This window comes from Crocuta crocuta, unplaced genomic scaffold, assembly GCF_008692635.1.
Source record: "Crocuta crocuta isolate KB4526 unplaced genomic scaffold, BGI_CrCroc_1.0 scaffold62, whole genome shotgun sequence".
Classification (NCBI taxonomy): Eukaryota; Metazoa; Chordata; class Mammalia; order Carnivora; family Hyaenidae; genus Crocuta; species Crocuta crocuta.
In genome coordinates, this window is record NW_027529173.1 from 1,124,482 (window position 1) to 1,136,867 (window position 12,386).

A 12,386-nucleotide genomic window follows, 5' to 3' on the forward strand; every position below is an offset into this window, starting at 1 on the left:
GTACTGCCTCATATCATCCTGTTTGAAGTAAATAAGGACACACAGCCCAACATACCAGGCACTCAGCTAGGCAAGATGCAAGGAGGTGGTGCTGAGAAAGATAAATGGTTGTAATCGACAGTTACGGAACTTGCCTTGGCAAACCGTCTGAGTTCTACATCCATCTGTTCCACATTAATCTGTCTCCACTGGGTTTTAGTCCAATTATCAAGGCTTCTCTGAAAACGCACAGGCAGATAAAAGTGTCAACAACATTTGGTGAAATCAAGTCTCCACAGCAAAATATATAAACTGATGATACACAGGGATTCCATCACCCAAGGAGAAGTCAATTATTTAAATATTAACTGCACTTGTCAAAACTTCCATATCAGCAAAACAAAAAAGTTGTCAGGACATGTCAAACTTACGGTGAAAACATTATGATGTATTAATTTCTAGTAGCAATGACAAATTCCATATACATACCATCATCATTTAATCCTGAGTACTATGAATTGATAAGTGTATTATCATTAAATACCAGATTTTAAAACTCTACATCTAACATAAAATGAGTTTTCTTAAGGCAATTTTCCAACATTATTAAGACATTAATTTCTTGACCATATTCTATATCCCTTATTATGTTCCTTCTTTTTTTTAAGTTTATTTTGAAAGAGAGTGAGAAAGAGACAGAGACAGAGCACGCACGTGCACAAATGTGGAAGGGGCACAGAAAGAGGGAAACAGAGAATCCCAAGTGGGCTCTGCGCTGTGAGCACAGAACCCAGTGGGGGACTCCACCTCAGGAACTACAAGACCATGACCTGAGCCAACATCAAGAGTCGGATGCTTAACCACCTGAGCCAACCAGGTGCCCCAATATATTTCTTTCTATGGCTTTCATCTAACTTCACAGCACATTATACAAAACACATGTTGAATATACACAGTTGCCCATAACTTATTTTTCCACTCAAGTTTGTAAATGAATTAACAGTATATAAATTAACTTTAGTCAGGTCCATTACAGATGAATATACATCTAAGTAGGAGGATATACATGGATGTGCATGCACAAGTAACCATATACCTGTACTATATAGTTATATATTAACTGTATTTATTTCCCACATAATCCCCAAAAAGGACTTGAAGCAGTCAACTCATCACACACAGTTTCATTCAGATATTAAAAAAAAAAAAAAATCGGGGCACCTGGGTGGCTCAGTCAATTAAGCATCCAACTTGGCTCAGGGCATAATCTCGAGGTTAATGAGTTGAAGCCTCACATTGGATGAGCTCCAGCCCCACATCAGGCATCAAGTGGCCATGAGCTCACTTTGGGTGAGCTCAAGCCCTGCTTCAGACTCCGCATTCTCCCTCCCTCTCTCTCTGCCCCCACCGTGGGATTTTCTCTCTCATTCTGCCCCTCACTCACTTGTGCCCTCTCTCAAAAATCAATCAAAAATCTTTTTAAAAATCTGATTCAGAGAAGAATCTTCTGACATACACAAATCCTAAATCAGAGGGGAGGGGGATATAATACCCACATATTACAAGACATTATAAAACCCCAACAAAACGATAAAGACATTAAAAATTGCCTATTTATACAAAAGCACTTAGACACACAAAAAAGTAGTGTCTTACTCTAACATAAATAATGACATCCCAGAGTCCTTTGAGTAATTTTATTTCTTTGCGACACTGCTTCATTTGTCTGTACTCTGGAAGAGCCACTTCAAAAAGATGTGTGGATTCCTGCATCTGCAACAATTCTTCTTCCAATGCTTCAAGCTCTTGATTTGCCTAAGGAGAAAACACACAAAAACACCGTTAACATCCAATGAACTGCCAGAGAAAGAGAAGCCACATGGTTCTACACACCTCTAGTTATGGTGACATTTGCAATCTTGATTTTAAAATGAACATTAGCTGTGCTGACAGCTAGTTCAGAGCCTGGAGCCTGCTTCAGATTCTTTGTCTCCCTCACTCTCTGACCCTCCCCTGTTCATGCTCTCTCTTTCAGAAATAAATAAAACATTAAAAAAAATTTTTTTTAATAAATAAAATAAAATAAACTTTAAGGGGCATCTGGGTGACTCGAGCAGTTAAGTGTTCGACTTCAGCTCAGGTCGTGATCTTGTGGTTCATTGAGTTGGAGCCCCATATCAGCCTCTGTGCTGACAGTTCAGAGCCTCGACCTTGCTTCTGAGTATGTGACTCCCTCTCTCTCAGCCCCTCTACCACTCACACCCTGTCTCTCAAAACATAAATAAATGCTAAAAAAAAATAATGAAAATTAAAAGAAATCAACACTATAATTATTGGTAAAATGTAGGTTTTCGATGAACAAACTCCCAGCTACTCAAAAATTCAGAGTAGACTGCTAATAAATACAAATGTGTCACCAATACTGTCACATACATACTTCAGCAAAATTTGCCCTTGCATCAGGCTTCTACTAATACAATTTTTTCTCTTGATTTTCATTGTATAGCTGGGCACTTGGCTAGAGAGCAAATGGTGAGGTTCTAGAAGATTCCACGTAAGAAGAAACCACTTCTTTAAAAAAAGAAGTTTTAGATTTAAAAAATATCCTAGAGATTATCAGTAGTACAAAATGTACCAAAGAGAATTCGTGATATAAAACACCGGAGCTAAAAACAGCACAGCGGGAGAAATTTCACTGTACAATTATCCTTCCCAAGGCTCATCTTCCAGCCCATCTATGTATGTATGTCTGTGTTACGCCAAATACAAACGCAGTCTTTTTTTTCTTTCTTGATAAGCCAACTCTTAATTTTAGTTTTGATTAACACAGTAGTGTATTCACATGGTTAAAGTGAGAGGAGTACAGAAGAGCTTGTAATGCAGGAAAAGCTGGTTCTCTCTCCAACCCTTCTGGGTGCCATTCTCTAACTCTCAATTCCATGCGCAAGCTGCTCCTTCTTCATTTATCAAGTTCAGACATTATGCTGGGTTACTGGCTTTGCAAAAAAAAGGACTTAACTTTCTTTCCCCACTTTGTATTTTCCTCCATCCTCTTCTTAATACCTGACTCTTATGTTATTTTAGTTCTTGTGATTTTCTTAAAGTTCAACACTCATGCTTAATCCTTTTGGATTTCAGGTATCAACTCTCCTAATTTCCTACTGTGTCAAGCATATCAGCACTTTAATCTTCTTTCATTATACATGTATTTTATTTTTACAAGTTATATCTTTATAAACAAGAACTGCAATTCTATGACTCAATTTTACCAACAATGTTTTATTATGAAAAATTCCATACACATAAAAAGGTGTAGGTGTGTGTGCATCATCCGGCTTAAGACTATGTTATCAGTGACTTAATGGCCTCTTCCTTTTATTCCTCTCCTTGCCACCAAACTTTAACTGCCAAATTTTTATTTAATATTCCCCTGATGTTTCTATTTCTACTACATATGTATGCACTGCTAAATACTAAAAGGTTAAAATTTGTTTTTGAAATTTATGTGAATGACTTTATACTCTATATTAAGATATTTCAATTCCTGCTTCTGAGATATACACATACATACAAACATATATATGTATGTATGAGTATATATGCATATGTATATGTGGATATGTGTGTATGTGGTTATGTATGTATATATATGTATTTGTGAGGCTCTGAAAAATTCACTGATTTTTACTACTGTGTAAATACTGCCTTGTATGAACGCTGCAATTCATTTGTTCTCCTTCTGCTGGTCATTTAGGCTTATTTGTGTAACCTGTACTGATGCTCTCCCAGGAAACTTTGTGTCCCCTGGTATAAACGTTTCATTTACCCCTACAGCAGTACAGGCTTCTTTGCCTCTGCCTTTCATCTGAGATTCAGCTACTCCATTTTTTTTTTCCTGTCCTTGAGAGCTTTCTCTGGCTTTCTTGGGAGCTCAGCAATAGATATAAAGTCATACATTTGTGGGGGTGCCTAGGGTGCCTCAGAGAATTAAGAGTCCAACTCTTGATTTCAGCTCAGAGCATGATCTCACATTTTAGGAGTTTGAGCCCGACATCTGGCTCTGTGCTCACAGCGTGGAGCCTGCTTTGATTCTCTTTCTCCTTCTCTCTCTGCTCCTCCCCAACTCATGCTCACTGTCTTTCAAATAAATAAACTTGCACATTTGTGAACATGTTTCAGCATCTGTCTTACAGAAGGATTTTCTAACTATCTCAACTACCACACTCCCCAAAGTCAACAGCCCTTCTATTTGTCATTTTTCATAGATTTCTTACACTAAATTACTCCTAAAGACATATAACCAGTAACATGAATTCAAGCGTTTGCTCTCTCTTTGGATACAAAGACACAAGAGCACATAATATAAGTTTACTGAGGAATCAATTATAAAGGAGAAACTCAACATAACCCTCCCTCCAACCCTGGAGAGGCAATGGTCTTCTGCCTGGTGCAGTTAAGTGCCTTAAGTACTAAGGTCTACACCCAGCCCAGAATAAGCATCTACATGGCTTGCTGGTGAATCTAGTTAGAGGAGTATTAAATGCACAAGCCACACACATGAAAATGACTTCAAAATAAAGGTAACCCAGCCCTACTATATTCAAAACATCCCTCAACACATTCTGTAGGTACAAGGATAAATATCTCTGACTTTTAAATATTTAACTATATGCTGTTATATTATAGCATGCAAATGGTAGGATTCAATAAATAACTATAGTAAATGTTTACACACAGCACATTGGTTAGTCAAGTAAAAATGTCTCCCCTTCCACAATCTGTTCAGACCACCTGCAATTCACATAGAATCTTTAAAAACTCCATAACTCTATTAGCATATTCTAACCCACAGTGAATACATTAACCACTCTTCTTTAGCCAAGTGAAAAAGAAGACCTTCTGTGACAGAATGGTGCTTTCTGAAAGGGTTTCAGGCAGTTATAACTAAATTCAATCCACAATTTGGACAAGGAAGTACAAGCTATAAGTCTGATACCAGTCTAAGGAGGAAGGACTATGTCCAGCATGAAGTAAAACGAGGATGGAAGCCCTATGATGATCTTAAAAAGATTCACTGCTCCTGAATCTAAACCTCACCAACTCATTTCTCATTTTAGATGCTGAGTTAAGAATTTCTGTTTTTTTTCTTTTATTTTTTTAAATGTTTATTTCTGACAGAGAGACAGACAGACAGACAGAGCTCGAGTTAGGAGAGGAGCAGAGAGATAGGGAGACCCAGAATCTGAAGCAGGCTCTAGGCTCTGAGCTGTCAGCACAGAGCCTGATGCGGGGCCCAAACCCATGAACCATGAGATCATGACCTAAACCAAAGTTGAATGCTCAACCAACTGAGCCACCCACGCAGCATTCTAATAAAGTTTTAAAACATTTTTTTGAGGGCGCCTTGGTGGCTCAGTCGGTTAAGTGTCCAACTTTGGCTCAGGTCATGATCTCACAGTTCATGGGTTCGAGCCCCGCATCAGGCTCTGTGCTGACAACTAGCTCAGAGCCTGGAGCCTGTTTCAGATTCTGCATCTCCCTCCCTCTCTGATCCTCCCCTGCTCATGCTGTCTCTCTCTGTCTCTGTCTCTGTCTCTCTCTCTCCCTCCCTCCCTCCCCCCTCTCTCTCTCAAAATAAAAACATAAAAAAATTTTTTTAAAAAAGCAAAAAACATTTTTTTCAATCCTCAAGTGAACTACTCACCATGTTGGATTACATGCCCATAATACTCATTCTTACAGTCCACTATAATAAAGCAGTTCATTACAAACTAGGACTGTAGGACTCAATAATATTTGTATCCAGAGTTAGGAATAAGTTATCAGCTTTCTTTACCAAGGTTAATAGTCATTAGCCAAGTACCACATGGTAAACAATAAAATGATTAAAATTCCTGTTTAAAAAAAATTAGGTAGAATTTTAATACTAATCTGTCGCTGTATAATCTCCAATGTTACTTAATTACACATGGTGGCTTCCTTATCGGAAAAAAGAACCGAAGTTATACCATGGGGATATTAGAAGAACTAGAAAAATATAAAGTAATAAGCTTAATGTCCTTGACACATATATATATACTAAGCGCTTAAAAATAGAGTCATTTTGTTACTTGCACAGGTTACTTTCATTTTCACTTTGATAATGAGGGTAGTTTGGGGAGACAGGATTTAAAACACTATTGGGGAAAACAGTTCATAACCCATTTTTAAATAGTTCATTCTCAACTGCTATAACTAACCACAAAACTAAGGCAAAATATCCCAGTATCTCAGTGTCTAATTTGACTTTCTAAAATAGCTCTCGTAGCAAAAACTTATGAAGATCAGCATTACCTTATCAAGCATGGTGTACGGATTTTCTGTATTAAAACTGAGAGGAGCAAAGAGTCTGAATCTCTCTCTGAACTCGATCTGCTTTTCCTGATGCAGACAGAAAAAATCGGATGGTGAATCTCACAAAACAGCCTCAATTATCCTTGTAAAACCTTTCTTTAAAAAAGAAAAAAAAACCATGAACAAAAATACCCACAAAACTTGGTAGCTAGCTTACATCGAAGGAAATACATTTTTTCCTCAGGAGCGTGACTTCGGCATTTTGGAGAGATGAGACCGCGTGTCTGACAGTCACTGCAATCTTTTTGGTTGTTTCCCACCTTTCGGGTAATTCCTGTGAAAACAAAGGTACAAATGGGTAATTACCTCACTGCCTCAATCCAATCAATCTCCACAGAACTGAATGATCCCAGCCTCTTCACGTGAACCCAGGACATCTCCTTCCAGAAGAGAAGGAGCTTAGCCCCAGAAGGATTCAAGTGGCTTGAAGGCTCAGAGCCAGGCTGATCCACTGGCGCCACTGGATTCATGTCTTCCGAGTATAAACCAGGGACATCCTCTAGTGTAAGATTTCTCTCAGAACAAACGAAAACCTTTTCAAAATATACACCAATCTCCAAATTGTTTTGCTGTTAAGGGAATAAAATTAAAGCACTCCGGAAAGGACTTCCTTGCTGTGTAACAAGTGGAAAAGAAGCCAGATTTAGCAACTGAGCAAGGAGAGAAAGATCCTTTGAAACTGGTGGGGCAGAGAGGAAAATGCGAATCCATCTCAGCCCGCATTTTCCTCTAGCGTCCAGTGCTCTCTGTGCCCTCTCTCATAATGGACAGTTAGAGCCTTTATGTTAGGTTCATTGTAGCTGACCAGGATTTCTGAAGTAAAAAGAAGCCAAGGGAAGAGAAGGTTAATTCCTACTTGATGTAGGACAAAAGCAGCAATAAATAGTTCAGGTAGCAACTCAAGTCTGCACCCCTTGACTACGGTGCAAATAGGACAACCACAAATTATTTTCTTTGAAGAGCCCTTGTATAGAACCATTGTTGAAAAGCGTTCCTTGTGCCCAGGCTAACTGAGCATTGTCTCTCTGGGTGATCTCCTTGGACATTAAAACTGTTTTGTCATACAAAACCACCCCCAGGGGACTCTACTTGGGTAGCTAAGAGCAAAAACAAAGGTTCTGAAGACTATTTATAACCCTTAATCAGTATCAGATGAATGACTGAGTAGCTGCCAATTATGAGGAGTGTGCTGTGCTAAGCGTCAACTATAACCATGTGGGCGAGGGGCACCACAAAGGCAAAATACATTCTCCCACTTAAACAGTTGGTAAACCATCAGAGTAAATGAGAAGCGACCAAGAACTATTCCATGTGACAGAATGTGTTAACTTCCATCAGGAGGTCTAGGAGTTATGGATTTTGTTAAATGCTTGGAAGGCAACACGCCTGACGGGAATGACCAAAACAGACCAGGAACCAGGAGACCCGGGCTTCATCATCTCCTTCCACCCTTCTCATCAAAGCTCTGCACCCCCATCCATACAGAGCCTCACTTTGCCATTCCCCATGGATTCCATGGAACCTAAGTATCACCTGGAGTCCCTTCTGGAGTAACGGGACCGAAGGTCATATCCCTGGGCTTGGGCCCCTTAGCCTTTACTGACTATACTAGACTTGCTGTTCCCTGTTTCATGTATTTTTTAACATTATATTTATTTCTGAGAGAGACAGTGTGAGCAGGGAAGGGTCAGAGAGAGAGGAAGACACAAAATCTGAAGCAGGCTCCAGGCTCTGAGCTGCCAGCACAGAGCCCAATGCGGGACTCGAACCCAAGAACTATGAGATCACAACCTGAGCCGAAGTCAGACGCTGAACCAACTGAGCCACCCAGGTGCCCCTCATTCCTGCTTCATATTTAGGGATTCCAAATAAGCTTCTGCTTGATAAAAATAGATTTTCATTGAAAACCAAAAGATGAGATGATCTTCAAGGTAGCAGTGAATCTGTGGTTCGAAGTAATAGTTGGGTTGCAAGAGGCAGGGATTATCAGGAGCTCCCAGGAGATCCTGCCGGGTAAGATTCCCAGCACAGCCTGGGGTGAGAATAGGGCTTGTATGGAACCGAGACAGTATTCAGAAACTAAAGGCAGTCAGTGAAGGCTTCTTAACAAGGAAGGGACTTGATAAAATCTATACACTAAAGTTTAGTCTAGCCTCAGACCTTATTGTAGATAGTGAGTGAGGACACAGCCACAAGGAGGGGCTTCTTAGCCCAGATCAAACACAGGCAAGTATTTGGAAAATGTTCTGTTAATGGTTATGAGGAGGAAACAGTATCACAAACTGCTTTAATTAAAATAAACGTGGGGTACTATCTTCCACACGTAATTCGTACCACCTATGAATCTGATTTTTCCTCTGGATGGAGGCACACACTTAGGTAAAAGTGTGGCCCACTTTCGAAATCTGAAAAAGCATAGTATTTTCAATAATGCATTAACCTTAAGTAATGAGCCAGACTCTTGCAACAGAAACTCTAGAAGCCATGCTTAAATGACCTGTGTTATGACTGGTTTCTCTGTATAGATTAAGACCCAAGATCTAGCTCAGAGAATATCCAAAGCTTTCTAAAAACAAATATTTACACTGTTCCCCACAACTACCTCATCTCTCACTCTTATTATGCATCTTTGTATCCACATCTTTTTGTTTTTAGATTTTTTTTAATGTTTATTTTTGAGAGAGAGATAGAGACGGCATAAGCAGGGGAAGGGCAGTGAGAAAGGGAGACACAGAATCTGAAACAGGCTCCAGGCTCTGAGCTGGCTGTCAGCACAGAGCCTGACGTGGGGCTCAAACTCAGGAACTGTGAGATCATGACCTCAGCCGAAGTTGGACATTGAACCGACCAAGCCACCCAGGTGCCCCTGTATCCATATCTTATCGCACTCTGTGTCTAACTGGCTTTCAGTTCTCAGGACGGTTTTACAGTTAGAAAGAACGTGGCAATTCATACACACTAATTCTTTACGGTCTCTATAGTCAAGAGAACACTTGTAAATACACTGCCGGATTTCATCTTCACAAAACAAAATGAAAGATACAAAATGCAACAGCTGCTGTGAGAAGTTTGGCGGTTTCTCAAAAAGTTAAACTTAGTATCACCACAGGACCCAGCAATTCCACATCTAAGTGTATTCCATAAGAAACTGAAAAACAGGTACTCAAAAAAAAAAAAAAAAAAAGGAACCAGGTACTCAAATAATTACTTGTACACCGATGTACACAGCAGCAGGACTCATAATAGCCAAAGGATGAAAACAACCCAAATGTCCATCAACAGATGAAAGACTTAACAAGTTGTGGTAGACATAATTACAATGCAACACCATTCAGACACGAGAAGGAATGCAGCATTCACAGGCTAGCATGTGAATGCATCTCAAAACTATTATGCCAACTCAAAGAAGCCAGGCACAAAATATCTGGTATTGTACAATTCCATCTGTAGGAAATATCTAGAAAAAGTAAACCCACGGAAACAGAAGACTGGCAGCAGCCAAGGGCTGGCGGCAGGGTGGAAGGGAGGAGTCACGGGCAAAGAAGGTTCATGGTCATGGACGTTCTTTTCGGAGTGATGAAAAGGTTTGGAGACGAGAGGTGGTGATTACACAACATTATGTTCATACTAAATGCCATGTACTTTGTAATGATCACTTTTATGTCATGCAAACTGTGAATTTCACCTCAAAAAAAAGTGGGAAACTGGACACAGTACAAATGTTAAAAGTGAGGGATGTGGAGATGGGGCGCCTGGGTGGCTTAGTCGGTTAAGCGTCCAACTTTCGCTTGGGTCATGATCTCGCGATTCGTGGGTTTGAGCCCCGTGTCGGGCTCTGTGCTGACTGCCAGCTCGGAGCCTGGAGCCTGTTTCGGAGTCTGTGACTCCCTCTCTGACCCTCCCCTGCTCATGCTGTCTCTCTCTCTCTCTCCTAGAAATAAATAAAACGTTAAAAAAAAAAAAAAAGTGAGGGATGTGGAGAGAGATCTTCCTGAAGCAGCAGCATGCTCTGAGACAAGGAGATGGGATGGACGCTCTCAGTACTCGAAAACAAATCCATGTCTGGGTTCCATGTTCTAATCACTAAACTAGAATTTAATACAACGTGTTTGTTTGTTTTATGTTAATGTGTCCACTCCTCACATTTGCAGGGTGAATTGTAAGCTCATGCTGGAACTTGGTGGGTGGTGTGTATATATGATCTATAGAGCTCCAATATAGGTTCTTGATTCATGGTTTCAATTCTAACAAAAACGACGTTATTCATCACTTGGCACAGAGCAGCCAAGTCTTTCCAAAACATAGAAACAAGAGGATGACACAGAACTCCTATTTAGAAAACAGTGATTTCTTCAACCAAATTGGGCTTTATTCTTTTTTAAGTTTATTTGGAGAGACAGCTTGAGTAGGGGTGGGGCAGGCTCCAAGCTGAGAGCGAACAGTGAGATCATCACCTGAGCAGAAATCAAGACTACAACGTTTAACCAACTGAGCCACCCAGGTGCCTCCTATGCTTTATTCTTCATTAAAATGTCCAAAATATGCTTCCAAAGACTAGGACACCTCTCAACTGCCAGGCAGCTTCCAATGAAAGACAGCTGGGATATATTTCAGGTCTTGCAGTGATGGTAAAACCGAACTCCAAAGAGCAACTCAGGGGCTCTCTGTTACCTATATACCTTCTAATAAGAAGGCAGTGAGGAGAGCGGTTGAGATGGAGTATCTTGGCATCAAACACACCTAGATTTGTGCTGGCTGGTGAATTTTTCAAACGTTTTTGAAAAATTTATTAACTCTTTAAGTTTCAGATTCCTAACCTGGAAAATACAAACAGTTGTCTACAGTATAGGTTGTTAAAGGACAGCATAGGAAAGGGCATATAAAGAGCTTGGCTAAAGTAGGTGCTCAACTTACATTAATTATGGGTATTTTACCACTACACTTACCTCTAGCTGAATGTAGACTTGCTCAGGCATCTTCTGGCCATAGGTTTCCAAGAGTGTGACAGTTTGTTTTAGAGGCTCAAAGAGTTCATCAGTAGTTCTCTGTCGGCTTCTTACTGCCAGTAGATGCCCCATGATCTCAACCAAACCACTGTGGTCACCCTCACTTAAATCTCTCTGAAGTCCAGCATTGGTCTCCTTTATGAATTCTTGTAGCTCATTCAGACTATTAAATACATAGAGATACACACATATACACATGAAGACAAACTCAAATTAAGCTCATTAAAACCTTCAGAAGTAGAAGACTTCTGACAGAATCTTATTTTCATTATTTAAACGTCACACATTATCTCTGTTAAGAAACCGGCAGTTTTAATATTCTCACAATTTATATCTCAGTAATAGAAAGCAGTCAGATGTTCAAAGTTGTAATTCGAAACACCCAAGCACAGAAGGCTACCTGTCTACAACAAATCTCAGAAGATGCTCCTGAAACATCCAGCTCCATTTCTTGATGATGTTCAACAAGCTCACTTTGAAGGGCTTCATGTCCACCTTGAACCAGCTATCAAACAGTCGGAAGTCATCAAACTTGCTCATCTGAACATACAAAGCTTCATAAATGTCAATCTATAATTAGAAAAAAAAAATGACTGTAACAGTTCAATCAAAAACAAGTAAGTACCCTGAAGACTAAGGGTTTTCCTTGCCTGTTCTCTGAATTGTTGCAGCGTCGGTGGTTGTTCAGGGACTTCTTCGTCTGCGTGAGCATCCTCAGATGGCACGCTCTGGCCATACAGGAGAAAATGCTTCATGAACTCAGCTCGGTCTTCCACCCAGAGGTAAGCGTATGTGTCCAGGGTATTTCTGAAGTCCAAGACTTTATTGAGAACGTCTGCCACTCTGTTCATGATCTCTTGCCTGACTTCTGCCAGGCCTAACATATTATCCATGTCATTCTAAATGAAAGGAAAGGCAAACGCTTATTAAAAGCAACTTCATGGGGCGCCTGGGTGGCTTAGTCGGTTAAGCGTCCGACTTTCGCTTAGGTCATGATCTCGCGGTTCG

At 40.1% G+C, this 12,386-nt stretch overlaps 1 protein-coding gene across 1 annotated transcript in view; it reads right to left on the reverse strand.

Moving 5' to 3' along the window:
• The window catches only part of DNAH11 (dynein axonemal heavy chain 11), a 330,986-nt gene that overhangs the window by 266,438 nt on the left and 52,162 nt on the right, over positions 1-12,386 (reverse strand). Inside the window, exons 14-20 of the mRNA XM_077757651.1 lie at positions 12,029-12,277; positions 11,779-11,948; positions 11,319-11,541; positions 6,530-6,646; positions 6,313-6,399; positions 1,636-1,794; positions 135-218 (exon numbers count right to left, since the gene is read on the reverse strand). Coding sequence (XP_077613777.1) covers positions 135-218; positions 1,636-1,794; positions 6,313-6,399; positions 6,530-6,646; positions 11,319-11,541; positions 11,779-11,948; positions 12,029-12,277 — 1,089 coding nt within the window. The remainder of the gene's footprint in view (positions 1-134; positions 219-1,635; positions 1,795-6,312; positions 6,400-6,529; positions 6,647-11,318; positions 11,542-11,778; positions 11,949-12,028; positions 12,278-12,386) is intronic.